At 35.1% G+C, this 27,752-nt stretch overlaps 1 protein-coding gene across 1 annotated transcript in view; it reads right to left on the reverse strand.

Moving 5' to 3' along the window:
- The window catches only part of LOC138701652 (uncharacterized), a 447,714-nt gene that overhangs the window by 154,384 nt on the left and 265,578 nt on the right, over positions 1-27,752 (reverse strand). Inside the window, exon 3 of the mRNA XM_069828766.1 lies at positions 13,040-13,352. Within this exon, the coding sequence (XP_069684867.1) occupies positions 13,040-13,192 (153 nt within the window). The 5' untranslated portion in view covers positions 13,193-13,352. The remainder of the gene's footprint in view (positions 1-13,039; positions 13,353-27,752) is intronic.

Raw genomic sequence — 27,752 nt, forward strand, 5'->3', positions numbered from 1 at the left:
TCCTCTTATTGCGTAAAGTCATACTTTGTATAATTTATTTGTTCCGCATCTCAAAACTACAACATGGAGAGTGTAAAATTCCATAAAATATGTACTGTAAAAGAAATGAAATGAAAAATATATTTCCTCTCTCTAGTTGAATTGGCAAGAATTTATGTTTTCTTTCTATTTCTTTCTTAGTTAACAGCTCTTATTTCTTCTCTCTTCGTCAATTTCAGACTGGTATACTTTTACCCATATTGTCTATTCATATTTCTCTATTATTTAATTTTCTATTTCTTTTTTGTTTAATATTTAGATTACAATTTATTTCCTTCGTGCTTTCTTCTTTTATTATTTCTTTGCCTCTTTTATTCACTTCCTTTCTTTTCTTCCATCTATTCTATCATCATTTCTTCTTTCCTACCCATTTCGTTTTTCACTTATTTTATTATTTACATAATTTTCCTTAACTTACCTCTCATTTATATTACTTTATTTTCTTTACTTTCTCTTTCCTGACATACATATTCTTCTTTCATTTTCCTGCCTTAAAATTTTGCGAATAATTTATTTTAATTATGTTCTTTCTTTCAGCTATCTTTGTCTCTTCATTTCTATCTCTTTTATTCTTTTTTTTCTTAATTTTCTCATTTCTGTTCATATTTTCATTTACGATTTATTACATCTCCTATTTTACCTTTTTCTTTATTCTCTTAAAGTTTTGCATTTTGTTTCATGGCATTTATAGAATTTTCATTCTTTCTCAACTTCAAATTCTATTTTCAACTCTCGTTATATTCTAGCTTCCTTCTGCCTTCTTACCTTCTTTATCTTTCATTTTCTTGATTTCTTTTCTTCTTTTCATCTTTCGATTAACTAATTTATTCATATATACATCTTGATTACACAACTTTTAATACTATATCACAAGGAATATGTATTATATGTCTTTCTAAAACACACCCAAATGAAATTCTCAACACACAACCCAATTTCAAAACACACACACTCTTTGATTCCACATTACACTACACAAACACACCCCCACAGGAAACACAAACAAAAGGCGCCAATAACAGGCTGAAACATGTTAACCAGGTACGGTTAAATTTAACACGAGAAAGACATATAATACATATTCCGTGTAATTTATTCAATTAATTAAACCTTTTCTTCCTTTTCCCTTTATCATCTTTTTCCTACCTTTATTTCTATTTTAGTTTTTGGTTTTCCTTCTCTACTTCATTTTTAATTTCTCTGCCTTAGTTACCTTTTTAATACTGTACTTATTACATAATCTTCATTTTCTTTCCGCCTCTTACGTAACGACATCTTTCAAATCATAATTAGAGCCCTGAGTTTGAATCCTGCGTATGGCATAGATTTGTCCTTTGTTAATGGAATTTTCTGTGTTGTTTTAGGTGAGTGTTTGGCGTCGTGTTGGCTCCATTTCACGGTAGCACCGCCATTTGTGTTCGTATGTTATATAGATCAAATGAAAACAAGTAAAATATCAACACTATTGGATATAATAACTTGTTTTTTGTTACTTAGATTTTTCTACCCTTCTTCGTCAATCTCATTCTTTTTACTTCACATAAATTTTTCTCCAATCTTTATGTTTTACGTTATACTTCTGTTTTCCTTCCTTCGTTGCATGTTAGTTTTCTTTATTTTTATTGTTGCTCTCTTTACATTGCTTCTTTCCGTACGTTGTTTAAAAAAAAATTATATCTTTCTACTACTCATTATCTCTCCATCTTCCTTTTTTTTCTGTCTTCCTTTCATTTCTGCTTTTACCTCTCCCCGTCTTCACTTAAAATATTAACCAATCACTTAATTATTTATTTTTCATTTTCACTTCTATCTCTTTTTTTAAGTAACCATAACTTACTTCTGTATGTCAATTCTGAATTACGTTTGTCTTATCAATCTAAAAAAAACTGTTCCACGTCCCGGAACAAATGTAGTAAAACGAAAACAATATAGAGATTGAACAGGTTTTAATGCCTAAATCATGAAGTGAAGAACAAGAAGAAGATGATTTTATTTTATTTTTAGTTTATTAATTGAAAAGCTTACATTCGACTTACAAGGAAAGAACACTAATGATGTTTCGAGATAAAAGATTTACTTTGACGTCACTCGTATCACTGAATCAGTGAGAGATAAAGAAGCAAAAGTAAGCTAAAAGGTATACGAGTGCGCATCTTAGCAAGGGCCCCTGAAACTCATCTTAATATTTATGTAAGCTCCTAGCTTAAAGGCCACTTGTCTCACTTCGTTCACACCACTTAAGAAAGGCGACAAACTGTAAACCAGCTATAACGTTAATTCATTTCATAGTTTTCTGCCCAAGAGCAGGTCTTTCACTACGAACCCAGCATTATCAAATCTTTCCTATTTACTGCCTTCCTCTTAGTCTCCGAGTATGATCCATATATCTTAATACTGTCTATCACTTGATATCTTTTTCTTCTGTCCCGAACTATTCTTCCGTTCACCATTCTTTCCAGTGCAACCTTCTGCAGACAGTTTCTTCTCAGCCAGTAACCCAACCGATTCCTTTTTCTCTTCCTGATCAGTTTCAGCATCTCTGACACCTTTTCTTACTTACGAGTAGATCCTATAATTTTCATACTTTCTATGTTCTTGTTTGTCACTGCTCTTTCTTTTTATTATTTTGATTTATCATTTCAACCTTTCATTTTGCTGTTTTAATTTCCTTTTCTTCTTACCACTTTTTGAACGAAAGCCTCGATTTCACTTCCAATCTCTTATTCTGTGGGCACGCATTCGTCTGTTGTTTCCATGACAACTTAGACAGAGCTCACATCTTCTTATGAACAATTGCCAGCCGTCCATCATCTCAGAGTTGATTTGTGTTAGCCGAGTTGAAAATACGCAGCAACAGGAAAAGTTTACCGCAGGGAAATTAGTCAGAGTGTTTCAAATGTTCTTAGAAGAAAATGCGACTGGGGAGTGAGAGACGGATGATAAAGTCATGTCAAATTATAGCTAGGAGTACCCCCAACGTCGAATCTGGAAACAGTTGAATGACAAAAATATATATTGTGGCGACAAGTTGTCTCTACCTATATGCGACTTGAAGCACCAAAGAAAAATGATTTCAGTTTATTAAATATGGATTCCTGTTTCCATCATTAAGAGGTTAGGTACAGCTTACAGCAGTAAAATTTTTGGAAATATTAAACATTTTTCCTCCATTACTGTATTTTGTACAATAATGAAAAATTGGTATGTGTAAAACACTCTCCTTCTGCTATATGGGAAAAATATTTTTACGATTAAATTTTTTTTTCAAAATTCAAAATGGTGGCAGTTCATTGTGCAGTGATGAAGCGTTTCCGTCATAACTCATAAACTTGTTAACTTTTTTATGTTATCTATCTTTTATTTTATTTCTGAAACTCATGTTTACAATACAACTACATTTCTTAATAAACAATTTTTTTATTTTGTGTTAGAAGAAAATACTAATATTTGACCATTTTTAAAATGAATTTATTTTTATCAGACAATCTATCAAAGGTAGATAAGTGATTTTGCACCCTATTGTAGATATGACATGGATAAATACACACAAAAAATTTCATCACAGAATGTTCAATAATTTTTTAGTTATAAGGAAACGCTTCATCACTGCACAGTGAACTGCCACCATTTTGAATTTTGAAAAAAAAAATCTTCTTTTTAAATCGTAAAATATATTTTTTTTCATATAGCAGAAGAACAGTGTTTTATTCATACTAATTTTCATTGTTGTACAAGATACAGTAGTAGAGGGAAAAAAGTTGAATATTTGCAAAATTTTACATTACTCAAAAACAAATATCACAGAAGAGGAAAAACTAAATTCTATTACAATTACTTGAGGGATAAAGAAGTGCGGCTTGTATGCACGAACAAACTACCCTCGTCACTCTTTTTGTCATCTGAAGACGAAAGTAGATTCAACCTTTGAAACATTGTGAGGTTTTCTGTATTTCATCAACATTTGAAAAAATTAAAGCTACACACCTGCTGAAATATATTTAAAATATCTCATTATGCCTCAGAGTGCTCATCTAATTGGTGACAGATGGTATTTGGTTCGTTGAGGCCGAGAATTCGCCGTGTGATTACCTGGTATTCGCCTCATAGTTGGAGAAAACCTCGAAAGAAACTCAACCTGGTAAACAGCCCAAGTGGGAATTGAACCCACGAAGCGAGTAAGTGGCAACGTCTTGGCAGCTTGCGGACGGAGACTCACCGAGTTCCTTGACCTCTTACATCTGTATCACGAGTAGAGTGTATTAGCAACAATGTTGCCGGACTGCTGAAATTTCAAACTTAATTTTCTAATTAACCGTGCATTTAATCATAAAACGTAATACAGGTTTTCTATTCATTTACGTGTACCCTATCATCCCTTTCAATCTGCAAGGTTGTTTCACTTCCAGTGTGTATACAGAGTGTTAAAAAAAGTATTTAAAAGGTGGTAGTATGCATCAAAACAAGAAAACGTCTAATAAACATGGGTCCTACAACACATACTTTCTGAGATATGAACACTTGTTCATAGGAGGTGCTCAATGTGACGTCCATTTATGGCAACGCATTTTTCTGCCCTACAATACAGCACGCTACCAGATAATCATACCGTAGTTGACACCCCTGGCATGAAATACTGATACGTCGCAAAGAATACTGAAAAGAAAAGTTTAGTTGCGGATATGAGCGGGGTTCAGCAGAGATGGTGTTGTGAATTCTCGTAATCAGCATGTGTGGACTAATGAAAATTACCATGCACTTGAAGAAACAAGGCATCAGCACCGATTCTCAATCAACGTATGGGCAGGCGTTCTTGGCGATAGATTAATAGGGCCATACGTGCTACCACAGAGATTAACTGGAGCTCGTTATCAGGATTTTCTGTTGGATTATGTATCATGTCAGGAAAGACTACAGATATGGTTCATGCATGATGGCACACCAGCACATTTTTCCCGCATTGAGCGTGAACACCTGACGCTCACATTTCAGGACCGCTGGATTGATTGGGGAGGCCCCACACCTTGGCCTGCTCGTTCCTCAAATCTAAATCCCCTAGACCTTTGGTTATCAAGAACAACCAGGTCAATTTCAAAGAGTGCGTGATTCCTTACGCCGAAGGACAGAGGAATGCATTGCCATGAATGGACGTCACATTGAGCACCTCCTATGAACAAGTGTTGAGATCTCAGAAAGCATGTGTTGTAGGATCCATGTTTATTAGACATTTTTTTTCTTGTTTTGATGCATAATAGCACTTCCTAAAATAATGGATACTTTTTTCTTCACACCTTGCATAATAATTCAGACAGGTCATATAATTTACACTATTCTGTGCAATTTAACATAAGAATGGAAAGCGTAAAAAAAGAGCGGAATATGAGTTAAACTCCATATTTAGTAATCCCAGATGTAGATCAAGTCCCGCGCCGTGGCGTCATGGTCTAAGGCATCCTGCCTAGGACTCGCGTTACGGAATGCGCGCTGGTTCGAGTCCTCATGGGGGAAGAAATTTTCTCATAAAATTTCGGCCAGTGTATGGGATCGGTGCCCACCCAACATTGTGATGCACTTGGGAAGCTACGATAGGTAGCGAAATCCGGTTGCGAATGCCAGTTATAACGGCTGGGAGGATCATCGCGCTAACCACACGATACCTCCATTCTGGTTGGATGATCGTCCACCTCTACTTCGGCATGTGGGCGTGAGGCCAGCAGCCGGCTGGTCGGTCTAGGCCCTTCACGGGCTGTAGCGCCACGGGTTATTAGATGTAGATCAAAAGACGGTAAAGATTTGAAGTTAAAAAAATCAGCTCTGCTCCCCGTTATAACAGTGCAATAGCTTAAAGAGTACAACAGCATTATATGTATACTATATAGCACATAGCCTAAAGTACAGTACATATAAAAAGCGAAAGAAGCAAGAGAAGACACTAAATACACAAGGGAGTGGAGTTATACAAAGGAATAAGTCAAAGTCGAAAATAGAGAGAGAGACACTCAGTAATACTTCGATGTTGAACCTGTAAACAGAAGACAGAGAGACAGAAAGACTGTGCAGTTAGTGATGGTAAAATTAACGAAGTGCTTCTCAGAGAGAGAAAGAGAGTGATAAAAGGATGGACGCAATAAAAGAGGAGAGGATTATTGTTATAAAATCTCTTTTATTAAGACATTAAACATGTACGGTGTTTACTCTTGGGTCCGATACTGGGAAATAAAACAGCTATTTGCACTATTTTTGACTAGTTTATAATAGTGTCCAATTCTTTTAAAAAATATAAGTTCTATGATTTAGAAAGGCCATAATATGAGCATAATACTGGAACGAATGGCAAAATAAACGCATCTGTTTAGTCTTTAGTCCCTCCACTTGCCATTTATCGTGATAAACAGGTTGATTCAAGAAGTTCTCCCCCGGTTTATGGAGGAGATTTTTGACATTATTTGGAATAAAAAATGTAAATAAACTAATGGGATCACATTCATAATTACGGAGTAATAACACCTTTTCGAAATGTTTCTTGTCATAACTACGTGCACGTTGGTGATAGTCGCATCTGGGGGTGAATGAAAGACATCGTGTATCAGGTTAAGGTACAAACACGCGAAGAGTTGCTTCAACGCATTTTGGATGCCACGGCGACAATAAGAAACAAACGTGTGAAGCAGCAAAAGCAGCACCGTTGCCTTAAGATTCAGGAAGTTGTTTTCGAAAATGTGATTTAAATCCACTCTAAATGAAAGAGATTGATATATAAACAATCAATTGTTACTATTTTAATTATTTTTTGCATTTTCGTTAGCCAAATCCTGAAATAAAAGCTTTTTTCTGCCGTTTTCGAATTACAGTAACTCCATAATTGAAGGGTTCAGAGCCATAGTGGGCCAAGCACCATTTATTAAAAACGGAGAAAGCAAGGGTTAAAGTTAAGTGAACACCATAGCTTAATGAAGATTGACATATAATTTAGTTTGAATGTGTATAGTTTATATTACACGCTATATGTTTCCATTGAATTATGGTGATAACTTCATTTTAACCCTTGTTTTCAACGGTTTTAGTAGGGGAGAGCGGGTAGTATTGGACATCGGGTAATATCGGACAGTGAGTTTCTTTCATCTACCACACGATGATAGTACCTGATTGACATGGTTACGTTTCTGTGATGTCGCATAGAGAAACGTAACCAAGTCATTCAGGTACTACCATATGGTGGTAGATGAAAGAAACGCACTGTCCAATACTACCCGACTCTCCCCTATATGGCGCTTGGCCCACTATGGTTCTAAACCCTTGAATTATTAATGTAGTCCCATTAATTTATTTTCATTTTTTGTTCCAAATAACCCCAGGAATCACCTCCATAAACCGGGGGAAAACTTCGTGAATCATCCTGTATTCTTGTCAACATTAATTTCTTCCATGTAGGCCTAATGTGAACGTCTCGCCACTTGCCAACAAGACAGTTGTAATGTGCCTTGATAATATACTTTTCTTTCAGTCATCTCATCATACTTACAACGAACAGCTAAATAAACACAGGTATATTCAATGCGTGATTAATGCATAGTAGTAATATACTATATATTTTATAAAATCTAATTTAGTAATAGCAGAATTCCATCGAAAGTTTATAATGTTTGCTTTATTAATTTAACTGTAAAGAACGAATATTAATTCGCTGTGACTAGAATTCTTGCTAATTCATGGAAGAACATACCTATATAATACAAACAATTAAGTAAGACGGTTGTGAGTTTGTTCTTCCATAAATAATGAAATATCGCCAGTTTAAATAAATTTCTCTGTACAATAGGCCTACGATATAATTGCAAAGTCTTACTGTCATACACCGTCTATTGTCTTATTTTTTTGTTTATTTTTTTTGTACATTCACGTACGTTGCAACATACTGTGTATTTTGATTGTAATTATTATTGTATTTTTCTTGTAAGTAAACATTGTATATTTTTTTATTAATAATAAATCAGTAAATAAGTAATTTTCATCTAAAATGTCTTTATGTATTTCCTCTTGTTGTATGCCATCTTAAATAGTCAAATACAGTTCCAAAGATCGTTATGTCCCAGTTACAGTACCTAACACCATTAAGTCCAACCTAAAATATTTAATTAAATGTAAACCATTACAGTATGATTTCAGCACTGCACATAGCTAGGATGGGAATAAATCGCCTTATAAAACTAAACAAAGAAATACAGAAAAGCAAATTTAGAAACAAACTACAGTTTTTCCTGATTTCTGTAAACTTTTGTTGCAAGGACTTAACAGGTATTGGAAATGGACGACTCATTTTTCACAAGCGGAAGATTTTTAGAGGACAAGAACGGTGTTTGGACGACTTTCTCAAGGTGCTCTGTTTCCCCTGCCATATTTTCGCAAATCTTTGTAATATAGAATTTTTCCATAGGGTTCGATTATCGCTACCTGAATTTCTATGGCGATAGTTTTTTTGTAGTGGAAAATCACTTGTCACAAGTGAAAATTTTTTAGAGTACAAGAACGGCGTTTGAACGACTTTCTCAAGGTGTTCTATTTCCCCTGTCATATTTCCGCAAATACTTTATCATTCCCTAATTACAGGGTGAAACAAGACTTCACCGACAAACTTTAAGGAATGATAGGTCACACAGAAAGGATAATTTTTATTAAGGACATAATGCTTGATGACATGTCCTTCATGAGTTATGCGTCCTTTTTAGAATCGCGTTCCGCATCGCGTATGTGTGCGTCTTATGTTCCTGTCATCTCTGTTACACTGCTCTCTTTGTTACAGCTCTGTGTGCTGCATCTTCAATCCGTCTTCTCACCCAACAAATCCAACACAACCCTGCCATGATTGACAAAGTTGGATAATGAATGCTTCGAAGGTATCAAAATGTAATGAGATACAGAGCATGAAGTTTAACAGTTGTACATTGTCAGAATATGCATGGAAAATAAATTTCATTTCTGTAAAAAAAAAAAAAAAAAAAAAAAAAACCGAAGATCTTACTTTTCGGATGCATAGCTCCTTAAGGACGTGTCATCGAGTATACAGGGTGTTAAAAAGTATCCAATATTTTAGGAGGCGATAGTATACATCAAAACAAGAAAATAATGTCTAATAAACATGGGTCCTATGACACATACTTTCTGAGATCTGAACACTTCTTCATACGAGGTGTCCATTCATGGCAATGCATTTTTCTGCTCTAAAATACAGCAGACTACCAGATAATCATACCTTAGTTCACATCCCTCTCATGGAATACTGATACGTCGCAAGGAATATTGAAAAGATAAGTTTGGTTGCGGATATGAGCGGGATGCAGCTGAGATGGTGTTGTGAATTTTCGTAATCAGCATGTATAGACTAATGAAAATCCCCTTGCAGTTGAAGAAACAAGGCATCAGCAAGGATTCTCAATTCATTTATGGGGAGGTGTTTTTGGTGATAGATTAATAGGGCCATACGTGCTGCCACAGAAATTAACTGGGGATCGCTATCAGGACTTTCTTATTAACGTATTAAAACAAATTTACAAGAGTGCGAATATGAGCAAATGCTGGGTAACTTTCGGTGCTGGACCCCGGACTCATTTCACCGGCATTATCACCTTCATCTCATTCAGATGCTAAATATCATAAGATGTTGATAAAGCGTCGTAAAATAACCTACTAAAATAAAAATGAAAAATCCAGGAGTGCATGATTTCTTACGCCGAAGGGCAGAGGAATACAGTGCCATGAATGGACGTCACATTCAGCACCTCCTATGAACAAGTGTTCAGATCTCAGAAAGTATGTGTTGTAGGACCCATGTTTATTAGACATTATTGTCTTGTTTTGATGCATACTAGCACCTCCTAAAATGTTGGATACTTTTTTAACACCCTGCATACTCCTTAACAAAAATTGATCCTCTCTGTGTGATCTATCATTCCTAAAAGTTTGCCGGTTAGGTTCTGTTACATCCTGTATAATTGCCCACGACAAAACATCGTCTATATGTAAGTTGGTACTCTGACATTGTTCGGCACAGTCGGATTACATGTGACCTATATCGCATTAAAAGGAAACAAAAATATTTACGTTTCTGCAGTTGTAGTCACGTGATTAACGTAGTTTCTCAAAGTTACATATAAACTTGGAATCCATATCATAAGTAGAGTAATATTAATTGTAGGCTTATTATTGTTAGTCGTATATTAAACCGAAGAAATTTTGTAAGACGCTAAATACTTTTATAATTTGCACATAATAATTATTCGTCATTTACTTCAAACACGATTATGACTATTGCCATTCGCACAATTTAAACATTTTGAAATCATTGACTGAACATTGAAAACTGTGTAGGAGATAGCTGTTGATTTTGGATAAAATCATCACCCACTATATGAAGTGACTTATCTTGGAATTTTGTATGCAGGACTAGTGTTTATAATGGAAGGTAAACTGAAAACAAGTGCAATCGTTCAATTTGTGCCCCGCAGGCGATGGTCTGCCAGCAATGAATGGAGCAAAGAAACACAAATAGAGAAAGAAAAAAAAATAACACAAGAGAGAGATAGAAGCATCTTGTAAGTCATAAAGCACGGCTACAGAACAGAGATCAGCGTTGTTTCATGTGGTCACTGTTAATCCTATAATTTTGTTATGAAACACACGTGGCTGTGTAACGTTCTTCTGGAATGAAAGAAATTTTCAAGGAGCTACAACAGTGAATGTAATTTATGAAGAAATTATGAAGCTACACTTTCAAAACCAATTTTGAATATCTTTTTAGAAAGATGTGAAGATTGATATCAAAGCAGACTTAGATTAATTAATTCAATTATTATTATTATTATTATTATTATTATTATTATTATTATTATTATTATTATTATTATTGTATTGTGCTGAACTTTAATTGGCCTCTGGCTGTTGTGTAGCAAATAAATATATAAAAAAATAAGTAAATAAATAAATAAACATTACTCGACTAAGGCCAGTGGAGTCCTGCAGCCCGGAGCCGTGGCGCTACTGCTCCTGCGTTCGCAATACCGCATCGCGATAGTTCACATTACGCCGGCGGCTCCACTCGCCTTGGTCGAGTAATAAAATTATTATTATTAATTATTATTATGGTAATTATCATTATTTATACATCTTGATTACACAACTTTCAACACTATATCACGCGGAATATGTATTATATGTCTTTCTCGTGTTAAATTTTACCGTACCTGGTTAACATGTTTCAGCCTGTTTCTGAAGATGGCCCATAACAGGCTGAAACATGTTAACCAGGTACGGTAAAATTTAACACGAGAAAGACATATAATACATATTTTGTATCATTATTTATTAATATATTGAATTTTCCATTACTATTACCATCTTCGAAATATGCCAGTGACTTAATAGTCAGTAAAGAAAATCGAAGTTCACTTTCACTACAGTTCCGATTCTTTTTTACTATTATGCGTCAGGTCCAAATCCCGTCTAATTTTATACACACAAGTTGATGACACATTTCTGTTAACTGCTATTGCCATAACAAACTAAGGAGATTTGCTCTTTATTTTTATTAAATAACATTGTGTTAGAACGGTTTGCCTGAATCCATTTTTATATTTTACCACTTCTATCCAAATTTAATAATTTTTTATTATCAATTTCTAAGAGAGAATATTGAAGTTTTGGTAGTAGTAAAGATGATATCATTTTTTTTACTCATACACAATGGCAATATTAATTCTTGTCATTCTCGTTTCTGTCGACTTAAATAAGTAAACATCGAGCTGCAAATATGTCTCTGTTTAAGACTATTAATTGTATTGTTCAAGATTTTAATAAGATGTATGTTAGTATATGAGTACACCTAATCATAGGCATGTAGTGCATTTATAAAAAAAATATGTTTAAATTCAAATATTATTTTAAGAGGAAAGATTTACTGTACTCTAGAGTAACCATCCTTTTTGTATTTTAAAGCTCATTGTGTATACAAACATCACCAAAAAATGAAAGAGCTCTGATAAATAGTATTATATTTATGACTACTTGAAAATAGGCTAATTTTACCATTATTTTGCACGCGATAAGAAGGAACTCCCCTTAATTGAATATTTTAAAATTAGTTTAAATATAACAATAAAAAACCTATGAATTTCTGTAAAATGATTGATTTATGAAACTACGTTGAACGCTATATAATTTATCTATTTGTGTTAGGGGAGAGTTGGGTAGTATGGGACATCGGGTAATATCGGACAGTGAGTTTCTTTCATCTACTGCCAGATAATAGTACCTGAATGACATGGTTACGTTTCTGTGATGTCGCATACAGAAACGTAACCATGTCATTCAGGTACTGTCATCTGGTGGTAGATGAAAGAAACGCATTGTCCGATATTACCCGATGTACGATACTACCCAACTCTCCCCTATATATATATATATATATATATATATATATATATATGATTTTAAAGAAATTCACATTTTAGACTGCAAAAATATTTGACACTACAGTAAGTAGAGTCTACGAATAGTATGGTTCCTTCAAGTAGAGTCTTGCAATTTTTAGGATATTAATTGAATGAGACTTTTTAAAACTTTTCTTTAATAGAAATATTGTTATAGGTTTAAAAAGTAATTAAGACAATAATTTTATAAATAAAATTAAAATTATTTAATTTCTTTAATAGAATTTAAGCATTTTAAAAGCGACTAGTCCTCAAATATATGTATGCTCTTCGTAAAGTTACTAAAATGACTGAAAACTAATTACGAAAAGAAAATTGCGCCATTTTAATAATTAATTGTATTTTTATTTATTTTTTACAAATTCAGAAAATTACTAAATTTATTTTCCATTCATGTGGTGAACTATCATGAAATATTGCATATTGTAGAGAATGTCCTTCCAGAAGAAAGCCCGCAGCAATCACGTTGTGAGGAAGGCAGTGTAGGAAGTAGGAATGCGGTGGAGAGCAGTTGAACGTACCCATTGATTGGGTGGATATCTCGGGAAAGGTGCTATCTCTTTGGTAGCGACGTTGCTAGGCAACTCGACGCGGCCTCTCCGGATCTTCTTCCTGCGTTGTCTCTGCTTTTCTCTCACATACAGCGCTGCTTGCATGCTGGATGCTGTGGTCATATGCGGCTTACGCAGCCACTCTGTCCTCTGTTAGTCTTGGTGAAGAGACAAGAAGAAGGAGGAGGAGGAGAAGAAGAAGAAGCAGGAAGAGACGATCAGCAACAGGTTGCCACCGCCGCCGCCGCCGATCTCTTGGGGAAGTCGGAGGAAGAAGAAGTATCTGCGATTCACCAAGGCCCTCAAAGTTGTAGTTATACAGCTACGATAATATAAATTGCAGAGAGAGTGAATTAAATGACGTGGAATCTTCTCTTTAGCACGATCTGTTGCTCTTTTCTGAAAGTTAATTGAGAATGAAGTTAGAAGTGTCTTTGAGTAAATATTGGCGCTCCGTAACCTGAAAATTGTAAAATGTCAATATAATTAGAAAAGAGGGTAAGGCAAGATTTAGGTTATAGTAGGTATACATTAAGGATAAAGGAGGAAAATAGCGTTTTCCTACAAATCTTGCTCTGTGACCCGCGTCTTCAGCTAAAATTTCTTCGGACCCGGGTTCGATTTCCAGCAGAAAACTTTATCACCTCCAGATCAGAATTTGTTGTAGATATTTTCTATAGCTCAAAAGTCACGCTCATAAGAATACCAGAATGTTCCGTTGCTTGAGAATACCTAGGGTTATGCCCAGTGTCTGAAAAGACAGTCACCTGTACATACAGAGTTATCTATGATTTAACGTGCTTATATGTTTAAAATGAGTTTCCGAAATAGCAGTTATCGTAATCTTTACAGTTATCTGTGCTTCAACTGGTAACTGTGCTTCGGCCTGTAGTTACCTGGCTGTTAGTACTGATTCGAACAAATACCGACATGCGACGCTACGGCATTACTGTTTTGTAAACTATAATAACCGATATTGAATAATAATATAGATCACAATAAATTGATTTACTATATTATCTGTATAGTTTTAAAAATTTGGCGTTTTGTTTACGTAACTTACGGTAAATGTTTTACTTTCTATGACATATTAGGATAATAATGTGTGTTTGTAAAGGCAATTTTGAACATCTCATGTTTAATTTTTGTCATCAACTAAAGATTCTGTGTCGTTAGTAAGGAATATTTTATTCTTGAGTGTTCTACCAATGTCAATGGTATTTCGGACTCTGAAAAGTCGATTTGAATACATGAAAGCATTGATATGGACGAATGTAAGATGTTTTGACATGTTTATCAGTATGGCTGCCATAGCCACCACAGCTGAATATGGTTGCAGTTTTGAAACAGAAGTTACATCTAGTCCTCTTCACTAGTATTATTTACCTCAATGATCACGCCAAATACAAACAATTATTGCGTTTTTAATTATATACGATTGAGATGGAAGTGTACAAGTACACTATCGTTTATCACATGGCTCTTTAGTTAAAAAGCCTTGCACCTACTTGTACAGAGCTCACTGAGTACCTGTCAGCCATATTATTGCTGAAAACTTCTGCAAACAAAAGTAACTATAAATAACTAAAAAATCACTAGCAAAATACTAGTGGAGACATCTATGGACGACAATAGATACTGAACTTGATGTTACCTCAACTGTTAGTTACAAGCATTGATAAATCTACATTTAACTTTCCGGAAACTCATGAAAGTTATCAGTGCAGTTAAATTTATAAGAGCAGCTATGTAACTGAGAATTAACGGAGGTGTACCAGAAACCGGCATTAGTTCAATAACTCTAACAAGAAGGAGGCAAATATGGATCAAATTTATTTATTTTTAAATAATATTTATTTATGTCTACCTATCCATATTCGACAACACAAAACAAGCAATAACAGAAGCCATAACGAATCAAAGTAAACAGAATAATACATTATTGTAGAAGAAGAATAGACAAGTCTGACAGTGAAACGAGCGGGCTCGGGTTCAAATCCTGATTGGAACAAGGTACCTGGTTGAGGTTTCTTCCTGGCTTTCTCTCAATCCAGTAAGAGCAAATTCTGGGTAACTTTCGGCGCTGGACCCTGGATTCAATTCGCTGGCATTATCATCTTCATTTCACCCAGTCGCTAGATAACCATCACAGTAGACACAGCGTTGTAAAATAAACCAGTCACAAAAATGGACAATGCAAAAGACAAGCACAAGAAACAAAAGTTCTATCACTCCCCTGAAAGAGAGTGATCGCGTGCTCAGAGGAAAATTTAGTACATAATACATTTACATAAATAAATTACGAAAAAGAACAACTTAAAAATTAATATCCACTAATAACAAAGGGCTTACATACATTTTAAAATTTAAAACTGTTTCAATTTTCTACAAGATGATATTCATTAAATAATTTGTTATCAATGTTAGAACGAATATTAGTCCTATGACTGAAGACAGTGGTTGTTTCAAATAAACTTATTGTAAATATGCGTTTAGTTTTGGTTTATGATTATATGATCTTATATTTGTGTGATTTTTATGTTTTAATAATACATTGCAATAAATAAGATACATTTTGAAAATTTAAACTCTTTAAATAATTTTTCGGTAGGATAATGAAGAGTTCTTTTTAGACATATTTTAATTATTATTCTCTGCAAAAATATAGTGGAATAAGATCAGTTTTAAAAGTTATACTCCAATATAATATTATGGTTATTTAATGACACTGTATCAACTACTAAGTTATTTTGCGTCGTTGGGATTGGTAATAGCGAGGTGGCATTTGGCGAGATGAGGCCAAGGGATCGCCATAGATTTCCTGACATTCACCTTACGGTTCGGGAAAACCTCGAAAATAATTCAACCAGGTAATCAGCCCAAGCGGAAATCGTACTCGAGCCCGAGCACAACTCCGGATCGGAAGGCAAGCGCCATAGTCGACTGAGCTACGCCGGTAGGTAACCTAATATTTATATTGAATTACATACAGAAAGAAGATAAGGTAAACTGTACGTAGTACGTCTATTGGTAAGTAATCTCGCAATTGAACAAAATAATATATAATTTTACGTAATTTGTTACAATGATAGTTCATATGTCTGTGCCTTTTCAGATGTTTGATCCCTAAATGCACTATCTACCAAAAGGTAGGTAATTGGGCAATGTTTTTGCCCCTTTAGAACCTCGTGGTACCACCTCTTGTTGCTATAACAGTAGCCACCCTGTCAAGCATGCTCTCCACTAGTTTGTGTAGGATATCCACTGGAATGCGTCGCCATTCCTCTAGCAACATGGCACTCAGTTGGACAATGGAAATTGGCCGCATTTCCCGAGACCTCAATCGCCGGTCCAATTCGACCTAAAGGTGCTCGATGGGATTGAGATCAGGACTCTGTGCAGGCCAGTTCAACTGGTGAACATTATTGTCTACCTACCACTGCATAGTAGCCGCCGAAACATGGGACCAACTTCCATTGTCCAACTGAGTGCCATGTTGCAAGAGGAATGGCGACACATTCCGGTGGATATCCTACACAAACTAGTGGAGAGCATGCCTGACAGGGTGGCCGTTGTTATAGCAACAAGAGGTGGTATCACGAGGTTACAACGGGGCAAAATCAGTGCCCAATTACTTTTTGGTGGATAGTGTATTTAACTTCGGAAGATACATTTTATAATTGGACAATTACAGGTAACTGGGTAAGAACAGTCCAGTATTTTAAAATTAATGATAATAATTATAACAACATTTTGGAAGCCTCATAAACAACATTATCACCATTGAAGGATTATATTCGTTGGCCCTTTGTATCTTCGCCCTACAAACATTTTGAAGCATCATTAGGAACTCTACCTCTGATTGAGATTTTGGCTGATATGTACATTTATTATCAGGCAGCACATATCACTCGACGGTATGTGTCAGAGGAAGAACAATTGTTTGTATATATCTGAAGTCTGACTAATGAAATATGTAGCTAGTCGGCGATATATGTAATGGAAGGGGTAAGGAACTGGTCACCATACTCATTATCTCCTGACCTAGTTTCCACATGAGTGGTGCCTTGTTGATGTTACTTGTGGGGTCCAGACCTGTCTTCGGACAGTTGACTAGACAACAATTAGGCAGTCACAAATGGAGGGACTCTCTGATAACATGGTCAAAATGGTGTAAGTTCACATTTTAAAAAGCAGGGAAGGACCTTACATGATACGATATGTTTTTTCTCCGAAAATGGAAAAAAATCTCCGCTTTACTCCCAGAAATAGAACCGGATTCTATTAAAAGTGTAGAGTAAACTTCGTCCCTTGAGCCACTAGAGAAGACAAATTTGATTATTTTGTATAATAAAACTACAAAAGGGGTAACACATTCATTTTCACTAGATAAAAACCTAACATTAAATTTGCAAAAAAGTATATAGCATTACCATCTGAAACACTTGTAATGCGTTCAAAACTTGTGTCTAAAATTTACAAATGTTAACCGAAAATTGTATTGTCATCATTAAAATGTATGGAATAGAACATTCTTACACGTTAATATTTGATTTAATAAAAAATGTACTGTATTTATTTAACAGACAATAGTTTATGCAAGGATCATTGTGCAGTTTCGCTATTGTTTAAAATCAGATATGGTGCACAATTCATGTTTGTCACTTGCCAATGCAAAAGCAATATACAGCAATATTCCCGAGTGTCGTCAGATTTCTTGAACCTAGATTACCTCCAAACTGTGTAAAATATCCCGTCTTAGTATCATAAATCCCACCTTCGTTCCATACTAAAAGATCTATACAATCTTGATAAAAGTATTAATAAAAGAAGACTATTTTGGTGTAGCAAAAACGAAAAGCAAAGATTACACAAATTGAGACACGGACTATACAGTATTAATAATAATGCCGATGACGATGGCGAAAATAAAAATAATAACAAAGATGATAATAATAATAATAATAATAGTAATACTAATAATAACAGCCTAATAATAGCCTAATAATAATAATAATAATAATAATAATAATAATAATAATAATAATAAACAATCGTTTCTATGGTTTTAAAATACAAAATAAATACGTATTAGAAAAGCAATGTAATAATATGACAAATTAAGCAGGCACGTCTTTTTAATTTTTGTCTTGTAATACATTTGAACTAAAACAGAAATATTAACAAACAGAAATCACCAGTAAAGCTTGTGTTTTCACATTTTTTACTGTGAATTAAAAGTCTGCACAAGCATTATTTTAACACTCAAGTAGGCCTACTCGTATTTGATTCCCGTCTCGTATTTGATTTCGCTTTTAACTGTTGTCGTCCATTGTTGTTTATCACCACTGCATATTTCTCGAGGATGTAAGCAGATAGCGTAAGCAAAGAGAGATGAAGTGACGTAACCCAAGTTGTTTCACAGTCGAGTTGTACAGTACATGCACGGAAGAAAAGTTAAATTAATTCCAGCAGGCGGGTCATCTACTCAATAGGAGCTACTAACTCGTAAGTACCCTGGAAATTAAATTAACGCGTTGTTAAAAGTTTCAGAAACACACGAACATCGCGGAACGTGACTTCCGCTCCCTCTTGTCCCTCTGCACTTTCCGAGATGTACACATTGCGAAAATACAGACTAAGCAATGACTGGTTGAAAGAGAGTAGTGCACAATTTTATTACTAAAAATACTGACTAAGCAATGTATGGTAGAAAGAGAGTAATGCACAATATTTACTCGTATTATTCAAAATACAGATTAAGCAATGTATGGTTGAAAGAGAGTAGTGCACAATATTTTCTCGTATTTTACTGGTATTATTCAAAATACAGATTAAGCAATGTATTGTTGAAAGAGAGTAGTGCACAATATTTACTCGCATTATTCAAAATACAGATTAAGCAATGTATGTTTGAAAGAGAGTAGTGCACAATATTTACTCGTATTTTACTCGTATTATTCAATATACAGATTAAGCACTGTATGATTGAAAGAGAGTAATGCACAATATTTTCTCGTATTTTACTGGTATTATTCAAAATACAGATTAAGCAATGTATTGTTGAAAGAGAGTAGTGCACAATATTTACTCGCATTATTCAAAATACAGATTAAGCACTGTATGATTGAAAGAGAGTAATGCACAATATTTACTCGTATTTTACTGGTATTCTTCAAAATACAGATTAAGCAATGTATTGTTGAAAGAGAGTAGTGCACAATGTTTACTCGTATTATTCAGAACACAGATTAAGCAATGTATGGTTGAAAGAGAGTAGTGCACAATATTTACTCGTATTAAGTTACAGATTAAGCAATGTATGGTTGAAAGAGAGTAGTGCACAATATTTACTCGTATTATTCAAAATACAGATTAAGCAATGTATGGTTGAAAAAGAGTAGTGCACAATATTTACTCGTATTTCACTGGTATTATTTAAAATACAGATCAAGCAATGTATGTTTGAAAGAGAGTAGTGCACAATATTTACTCGTATTTTACTCGTATTATTCAATATACAGATTAAGCAATGTGTGGTTGAAAGAGACTAGTGCACAATATTTACTCGTATTATTCAATATACAGATTAAGCAATGTATGGTTGAAAGAGAGTAATGCACAATATTTACTCGTATTATTCAAAATACAGATTAAGCAATGTATGGTTGAAAGAGAGTAGTGCACAATATTTACTCGTATTATTCAAAATACAGATTAAGCAATGTATGGTTGAAAGAGAGTAGTGCACAATATTTACTCTATTTTACTGGTATTATTCAAAATACAGATCAAGCAATGTATGGTTGAAAGAGACTAGTGCAGAATATTTACTCGCATTATTCAAAATACAGATTAAGCAATGTATGGTTGAGAGTAGTGCACAATATTTACTTGTATTTTACTGGTATTATTCAAAATACAGATCAAGCAATGTATGGTTGAAAGAGAGTAGTGCATAATATTTACTCGTATTATTCAAAATACAGATTAAGCAATGCATGGTTGAAAGAGAGTAGTGCACAATATTTACTCGTATTATTCAAAATACAGATTAAGCAATGTATGGTTGAAAGAGAGTAGTGCACAATATTTATTCGTATTTTACTGGTATTATTCAAAATACAGATTAAGCAATGTATGGTTGAAAGAGAGTAGTGCACAATATTTACTCGTATTATTCAAAATACAGATCAAGCAATGTATGGTTGAAAGAGAGTAGTGCACAATATTTACTCGTATTTTACTGGTATTATCCAAAATACAGATTAAGCAATGTATTGTTGAAAGAGAGTAGTGCACAATATTTACTCGTATTATTCAAAATACAGATTAAGCAATGTATTGTTGAAAGAGAGTAGTGCACAATATTTACTCGCATTATTCAAAATACAGATTAAGCAATGTATGGTTGAAAGAGAGTAGTGCACATTATTAATCGTATTATTCAAAATACAGATTAAGCAATGTATGGTTGAAAGAGAGTAATGCACAATATTTACTCGTATTATTCAAAATACAGATTAAGCAATGTATGGTTGAAAGAGAGTAGTGCACAATATTTACTCGTATTATTCAAAATAGAGATTAAGCAATGTATGGTTGAAAGAGAGTAGTACACAATATTTACTCGTATTATTCAAAATACAGATTAAGAAATGTATGGTTGAAAGAAAGTAGTGCACAATATTTACTCGTATTTTACTCGTATTATTCAATATACAAATTAAGCAATGTATGGTTGAAAGAGACTAGTGTACAATATTTACTCGTATTATTCAATATACAGATTAAGCAATGTATGGTAGAAAGAGAGTAATGCACAATATTTACTCGTATTATTCAAAATACAGATTAAGCAATGCATGGTTGAAAGAGAGTAGTGCACAATATTTACTCGTATTATTCAAAATAGAGATTAAGCAATGTATGGTTGAAAGAGAGTAGTGCACAATATTTACTCGTATTATTCAATATACAGATTAAGCAATGTATGGTTGAAAGAGAGTAGTGCACAATATTTACTCGTATTAATCAAAATACAGATTAAGCAATGTATGGTTGAAAGAGAGTAGTGCACAATATTTACTCTTTGTCTCCTTTTATGTTTTATTTCTAAATGTTCTGTTTATAGTTCCACAGATCATAAATGGAATTTATGCAACTTATTGCCAATATCATAATCTTGATCGTAACTGATGTTATTACTAAAGTAGGTAAAGTGTCTAACACCTGTTCTATGCCTATTGCTTTTCACTACATTTGTTCCTACAGACTCGATTCTATCGAGTTCATTTTTTATTTAAGCTAGCAGCCTGTTCTCTCCACTTAAGGAATCACTCCATCTCTTCCAGGGCTTCTTCGTCGGTATGGAATACCATCTCTGGCTGTCTTTACTATCTTGTCTTCTGTCATGCGTGAGACATGAGCAATCCATTGGGCTCTTCTTTCACTTGTCCACTCTGTTATTGGTTGCACATTGAATGTCGCTCTGATTTCACAGCTCTTTATTCTATCTAACTCAATTATTTTCCGAAGTGTTGCTATTTCTACAGTCTCAAGCATGTGCATTGTATTTTTTAACTGCTCTAAGTTTCAACTGCATATATGACGACTCATTTAATTACTGTTTTATGTAGACCCGTTTTTGTCTCTTTCCTTAAAGACTTATTTTTCCAGATAAGATTATTCAGTCACCCAGAAACTACTGCCTTTTTCTTTGATTTCTTCAAGGAGGAGTCGGTAGCTAGATATCTTCATCCCCAAATAAATGAAACTCATCACTTGCTCTGTGATTCAATTTTCTCATTACTTTTGAGTTATATTTGGACTTAATTACGTAATTCTGGGATGATGTCGCTTTTCAAGCCATCCAGAAAAAGAAAGATTGTTGATGAAGGGAGAAAATTCTAAGAAAGATGGTAACTCAGTTATTTTTGCATGGAGGTGGAAGGTAAAATTGTATGTGTTATCTGCAATGTATCTATAACTGTTGTCAAAGAGTAAAATGTTAAACGACAATATGATACAACTCATAAATAATGTTTTTCCTGCATTGAGGGTAAATTAAGAGTACAAAAACTAAAGAAAATAAAAAATAAACTGAAAAGATAGCAAATTGTATTTATAAAAATGAGTGAAAATAGCGAGTCAGCAATGAAAGTCAGTTATGAGATCAGCTGTTCACTGGTAAAACATTCAAAATCTTTTAATGTAGGCTCCATGGTAAAGGAATGTACGATAAAAGCGGCTGAAAACGTCTGTTCCGAAAAAGTGAAAGTTTTCTAAAAATCTTAATAGTACTTACAACTTACAAATGGCTTTTAAGGAACCCGCAGGTTCATTGCCACCCTCACATAAGCACGCCGTCGGTCCCTCTCCTGTGCAAGATTAATCCACTCTCTATCATCATATCCCACCTCCCTCAAATCCATTTTAATATTATCCTCCCATCTACGTCTCAGCCTCCCCGAAGGTATTTTTCCCTTCGGTCTCCCAACTAACACTCTATATGCATTTCTGTATTCGCCCATATGTGCTACATACCCTGCCCATCTCAAACGTCTGGATTTAATGTTCCTAATTATGTCAGGTGAAGTATGCAATGCGTGCAGTTCTGCGTTGTGTAACTTTCTCCATTCTCCTGTAACGTCATACCGCTTAACCCCAAATATTTCCCTAAGAACCTTATTCTCAAACACCCTTAATCTCTGTTCCTCTCTCAAAGTGGGAGTCCAAGTTTCACAACCACATAGAACAACCGGTAATATAACTGTTTTATAAATTCTAACTTTCAGATTTTTTGACAGCAGACTAGATGACAAAAGCTTCTCAACCGAATAATAACAGGCATTTCCCATATTTATTCTTTGTTTAATTTCCTCCTGAGTGTCATTTATATTTGTTACTGTTGCTCCAAGATATTTGAATTTTTCCATCTCTTCGAAGGATAAATCTCCAATTTTTATGTTTTCATTTCGTACAATATTCTGGTCATGAGACATAATCATATACTTGGTCTTTTCGGGGTTTACTTTCAGACCTATCGCTTTACTTGAGCCAAGTAAAATTTCCGTGTTTTCCCTAATCGTTTGTGGATTGTCTCCTAACATATTCACGTCATCCGCATAGGCAAGAAACTGATGTAACCCGTTCAATTCCAAACCCTGTCTGTTATCCACCTTAATAGTACTACAACGTCTTAATTATAGTCACAGTGTAGTTGAAATATATATAATATCTTAGACAAGTTCTGTCCTCATGACGACGATATACTAGTACAACACAAGGTGATATTGTTGTTTGTTGGTTAGTCAACTGTCCGAAGACAGAAATAAATTCCGCACAATGTTATGTTCAGCAGGAGAGAGATAGAGTTAAGATTTTCCTTCACAGTTTATTCTTACTTAGAACTGGTTACTTTATTATAAATCAGATATTGTTAAGATATTTTTCCTTATTTTCTAAGGTATTCATTCAATAAAAATACAAATATGCCACTTAAAAATAAACAAACATGTAGTCAAAATGCCTGTTCACATTTATGGGCTTGAATTGAGATAATTTTCTATGTCCCATGTAAAAAAATTGATTGGTTTGGCTTGTCTTACGAGGGATGAACCTGGGAGATCCTTACATTTAGTCTTACACTGGTCCATTATGCGCCCTATATACGAGGTGTTTAAAAAATACGGGGCATAATTTCAGGTATGTATTTCCCACATGTAGACAATCAAAATAGTTCATTAGAACATGTGTCCGGAAATGCTTTATTTCCGAGTTATGGCCTTCACAACATTGAAATTCACCGGAACGTTTTTCTTTCCGCAGGTCGTTGTTGTCGAAGGAGACATTAAGAGGGCACTCTGACAGTTTATTCCGAGGCGAAGGTTACATTCAGTGTTGTGTAGGCGTTAGACTGTGCGACATGTATTCAAATCAAGAGCTGGCAGAGATACACTTCATGTACGGTAAGGCGGACGGCAATGCTGCGCTGGCTCGTCGTTTGTACCAGGAGAGGTACCCACAGCGACAATGTTCAGATCGGAAGATATTTGTACGTCTCCATTACCGTCTGTGCGAGTATGGAAAATTTAACTCTCCTGATTTGGGAAGGGGACGACCAAGATATACAACTCCAGAAGTACAGGAGGAGATTCTGGAGGCTGTGAACATGACTCCTTCTATCAGCACACGAAGGATAGCGTTGCAAGTCAGTGTTCCTCATACGACTGTCTGGAGACTGTTCAAAGAGTATCAATTGTATCCTTATCATTTGCAACGTGTACAGGTCTTGTCACCAGCAGATTACCCTGCACGAGTTAGGTTCTGTCAGTGGTTCTTGCAGCAGTGTGGTGTAAATCCGAACTTTCCTGCCTTAGTATTATTTACAGATGAAGCACAGTTCACACGAGATGGCATAACAAATTTCCACAATCAGCATGTATGGGCGTATGAAAACCCACGTGCAACTGTTCCATCTCATCACCAGATGCGGTTCTCCCTCAACATGTGGGCCGGTATCATTGGTGATCGATTAGTTGGAACCCATGTACTTGTAAACAGACTTACGGGGCAGGCGTACACAAACTTCCTGGAAAACACCATACCTCATGTTTTAGAAGACACTCCACTGATCAATCGTCAACACATTCACTTCTTGCATGATGGCGCTCCTGTACACTTCAGTCGTACGGCTCGCCGGTACTTGGATCGAAGGTTTCCTGATCGATGGATAGGTAGAGGTGGCCCAATTGCTTGGCCTCCACGCTCACCTGATCTGAACCCTCTCGTTTTCTACTTGTGGGGCCATTTAAAATCATTGGTTTATTCGTCTCCGGTGCCTGATTTGAAATCCCTTCGGAATCGAATTGTGGCATGTTCTGAGGACATACGTAATACTCCTGGAGTTTGGGATCGTGTTCGAAAGTCAATGAGACATCGATGTGAGGTCTGTATTCAAGCAGGAGATGGACATTTTGAACATCTTCTGTAATGACAACGACCTGCGGAAAGAAAAACGTTCCGGTGAATTTCAATGTTTTGAAGGCCATTACTAGGAAATGAAGCATTTCGGGACACATGTTGTAATGAACTATTTTGATTGTCTACATGTGGGAAATACATACCTGAAATTATGCCCCGTATTTTTTAAACACCCTGTATAGTGTGATAGTCCAAGTGCGATAGGTGACACGGATGACATTATTTTATTTTATTTTATTGCGTTATTTTACGACGCTGTATCAACATCTAGGTTATTTAGCGTCTGAATGATATGAAGGTGATAATGCCGGTGAAATGAGTCCGGGGTCCAGCACCGAAAGCTACCCAACATTTGCTCGTATTGGGTTGAGGGAAAATCCCGGAAAAAACCTCAATCAGGTAACTTGTCCCGACCGGGATTCGAACCCGGGCCACCTGGTTTCCGATGACATTCATGAATCCGATGCTGACAGGTAAGCCACCCTATCCCAGCCCTGACAGAGTCATATTTCATCCTCAGACGAGTGTCTGATAAGCTCTAGGTACCAGAAGCCCCAAACCCTCCCTATATCAGCATTAGAAACCCGTAGGCCTACTAGCCCCAAGACTATTTTTACTATTGCAGATTATAGATAATAATAACAATTTATTTATTTATTTATTTATTTATTTATTTATTTATTTATAATGACAGTTAAGGCCATAGGGCCTTCTCCTACACTCTACCAGGTCACAAAGTATACAAGCAATGAAAATTTAACAAAAAGTTAAAGAACGAAATACTAACATATTACAAATAATAATAATAATAATAATAATAATAATAATAATAATAATAATAATAGCATAACAAAATCGACATTAAACAACATGAAAATAATATCATAATAGAAAAAGAAAGTAAAATACAGCTCTAAAGATTGAAATATAATAAAAACAACTCAGCTAGTACAAATAGTTAATAGGGATAACGTAAGGAAGAATACAACAAAATGGAATGTAGTAAAATAACAATAAAAAAGAAGAAAAAAATACGAAAATTAATTAAAATCTACAATAAAAAGGGTATGATAATAACTTCATCTGATGATCAATAGAACAAAAAAAGGGGAAATGAAGGAAAAGAAATATATATATATATATATATATATATATATATATATATATGTATTTATAAAACTATCGCTGAGAAAAGGGGTTATAATAGAAAGTGCAAGTTTAGTTTATTTTTGAAACTGTAAATATCCGGCAGTCTCTGACAAGTTGTGGTAGAAAGTTCCAGAGATGAGCTACAAAGACGGTGAAAGATGAAGAGTAGAAGGATGTTCTGTGTTTAGGAATGGAGAGTGTGATATAGTGTTGTGAGTGAGTATCTATTTCGTGATATGAGGACAAATGTTGAAAACGAGAAGCTAAGTAGCTGGAGTTGGAGTTCTGAAGAATATTGAAGAGTAACGTGAGAGAGTGAAAAGTTCTTCGCTCTTTGAGACGGACCCAGGACAGGATATTTAGTGAAGGTGTGATACGGTCAGATCTACGGACGTTGCAAATAATGTGCAAGATGTAATGTGGGTAAGGTAGAGAGTGTTGGAGGAACGACAGAGGGAAACGTGTGTATACGGAGAAAAAGTCTCCGCAAGTCTCCACTGTCTTCAACAAACTGCATGACAGTTTGGCCGGAGATCGAACCCGGGCCGGTTAGACAGACGACCAGTGTCCTAGTAGGCTTATTTAAGCCACGGACGCAGCACTATTTTGTAGCTCCATCAATATTAAATTTAGCTATGCAGAGAGATTGTAGGAAGTGTTATATTCTTCATAGACATGCCAGACAGTTGGTTTGTTCCTTTTATAGCTCCTTGCAATGGGAAAGAGAGAGTGGTCTATTCATGTCCAATATTTCCAGATTGCAAAACATACTAGTAAAGTTTAAGGAGGGAGAGCAGTGATTGCTTTCACTCTCTGTCTTCTGAGACAGCTGCGCAGTTCGTATTTCTGTCCTTCTATACACCAACGGCTTCCAAATACGGCGTACACTATACAGACAAAAATGAAAATGTATTACGGCTAGACCGAGAAAGTTATGTATCAAGTTTCAACGAAATCTACAATAAGAAGGGACAAGACACATAATCATAATCATCACCATTATAATCATTATCATACTACAGGGACATCATTTTATTTTTAATTCAATTTTTATTCTACCTGAGTTTTTGAATGTACTTCACTCCCACCCCTTCTAATAATGAAGTTCAACCGTCCTGCACACAGATCCAAGACAGCATATGCAGTCCTAGTAGCCTTACGGTCATAGTAAACACTACGTTCCAAAAATATGTTCGCGTTTTCCAGTGACGAAAGAGCTTTCAATATTGAATAATTTTCGCACAGGTACTGCCGTGCATTTGCCTACGTCGCATCCCGGTTTCCCCCACCACCTTTTATTCGCCAGCTAGTGGCTGGGTTGTCTTAGCTCTTTTATGAGAACATTAATTTCTGTTAGAAATTGGACGTCTACGTAATATTATACAACTGTTTAAAATAACTTATATAAAAGGGCCTGGTTAAGTAATTAACTGTCACGTGATTTCTCCCCTTTCTGCGACCCTACGACATAACCACTTGGACGGACAGTATATAGTCTGTCTGAGTAATTTTATCTTTTCGGATCGGCCGGAAGTGAAGATTGAATTTA

This window comes from Periplaneta americana, chromosome 6 (genome assembly GCF_040183065.1).
Source record: "Periplaneta americana isolate PAMFEO1 chromosome 6, P.americana_PAMFEO1_priV1, whole genome shotgun sequence".
In the NCBI taxonomy this organism is placed as follows: Eukaryota; Metazoa; Arthropoda; class Insecta; order Blattodea; family Blattidae; genus Periplaneta; species Periplaneta americana.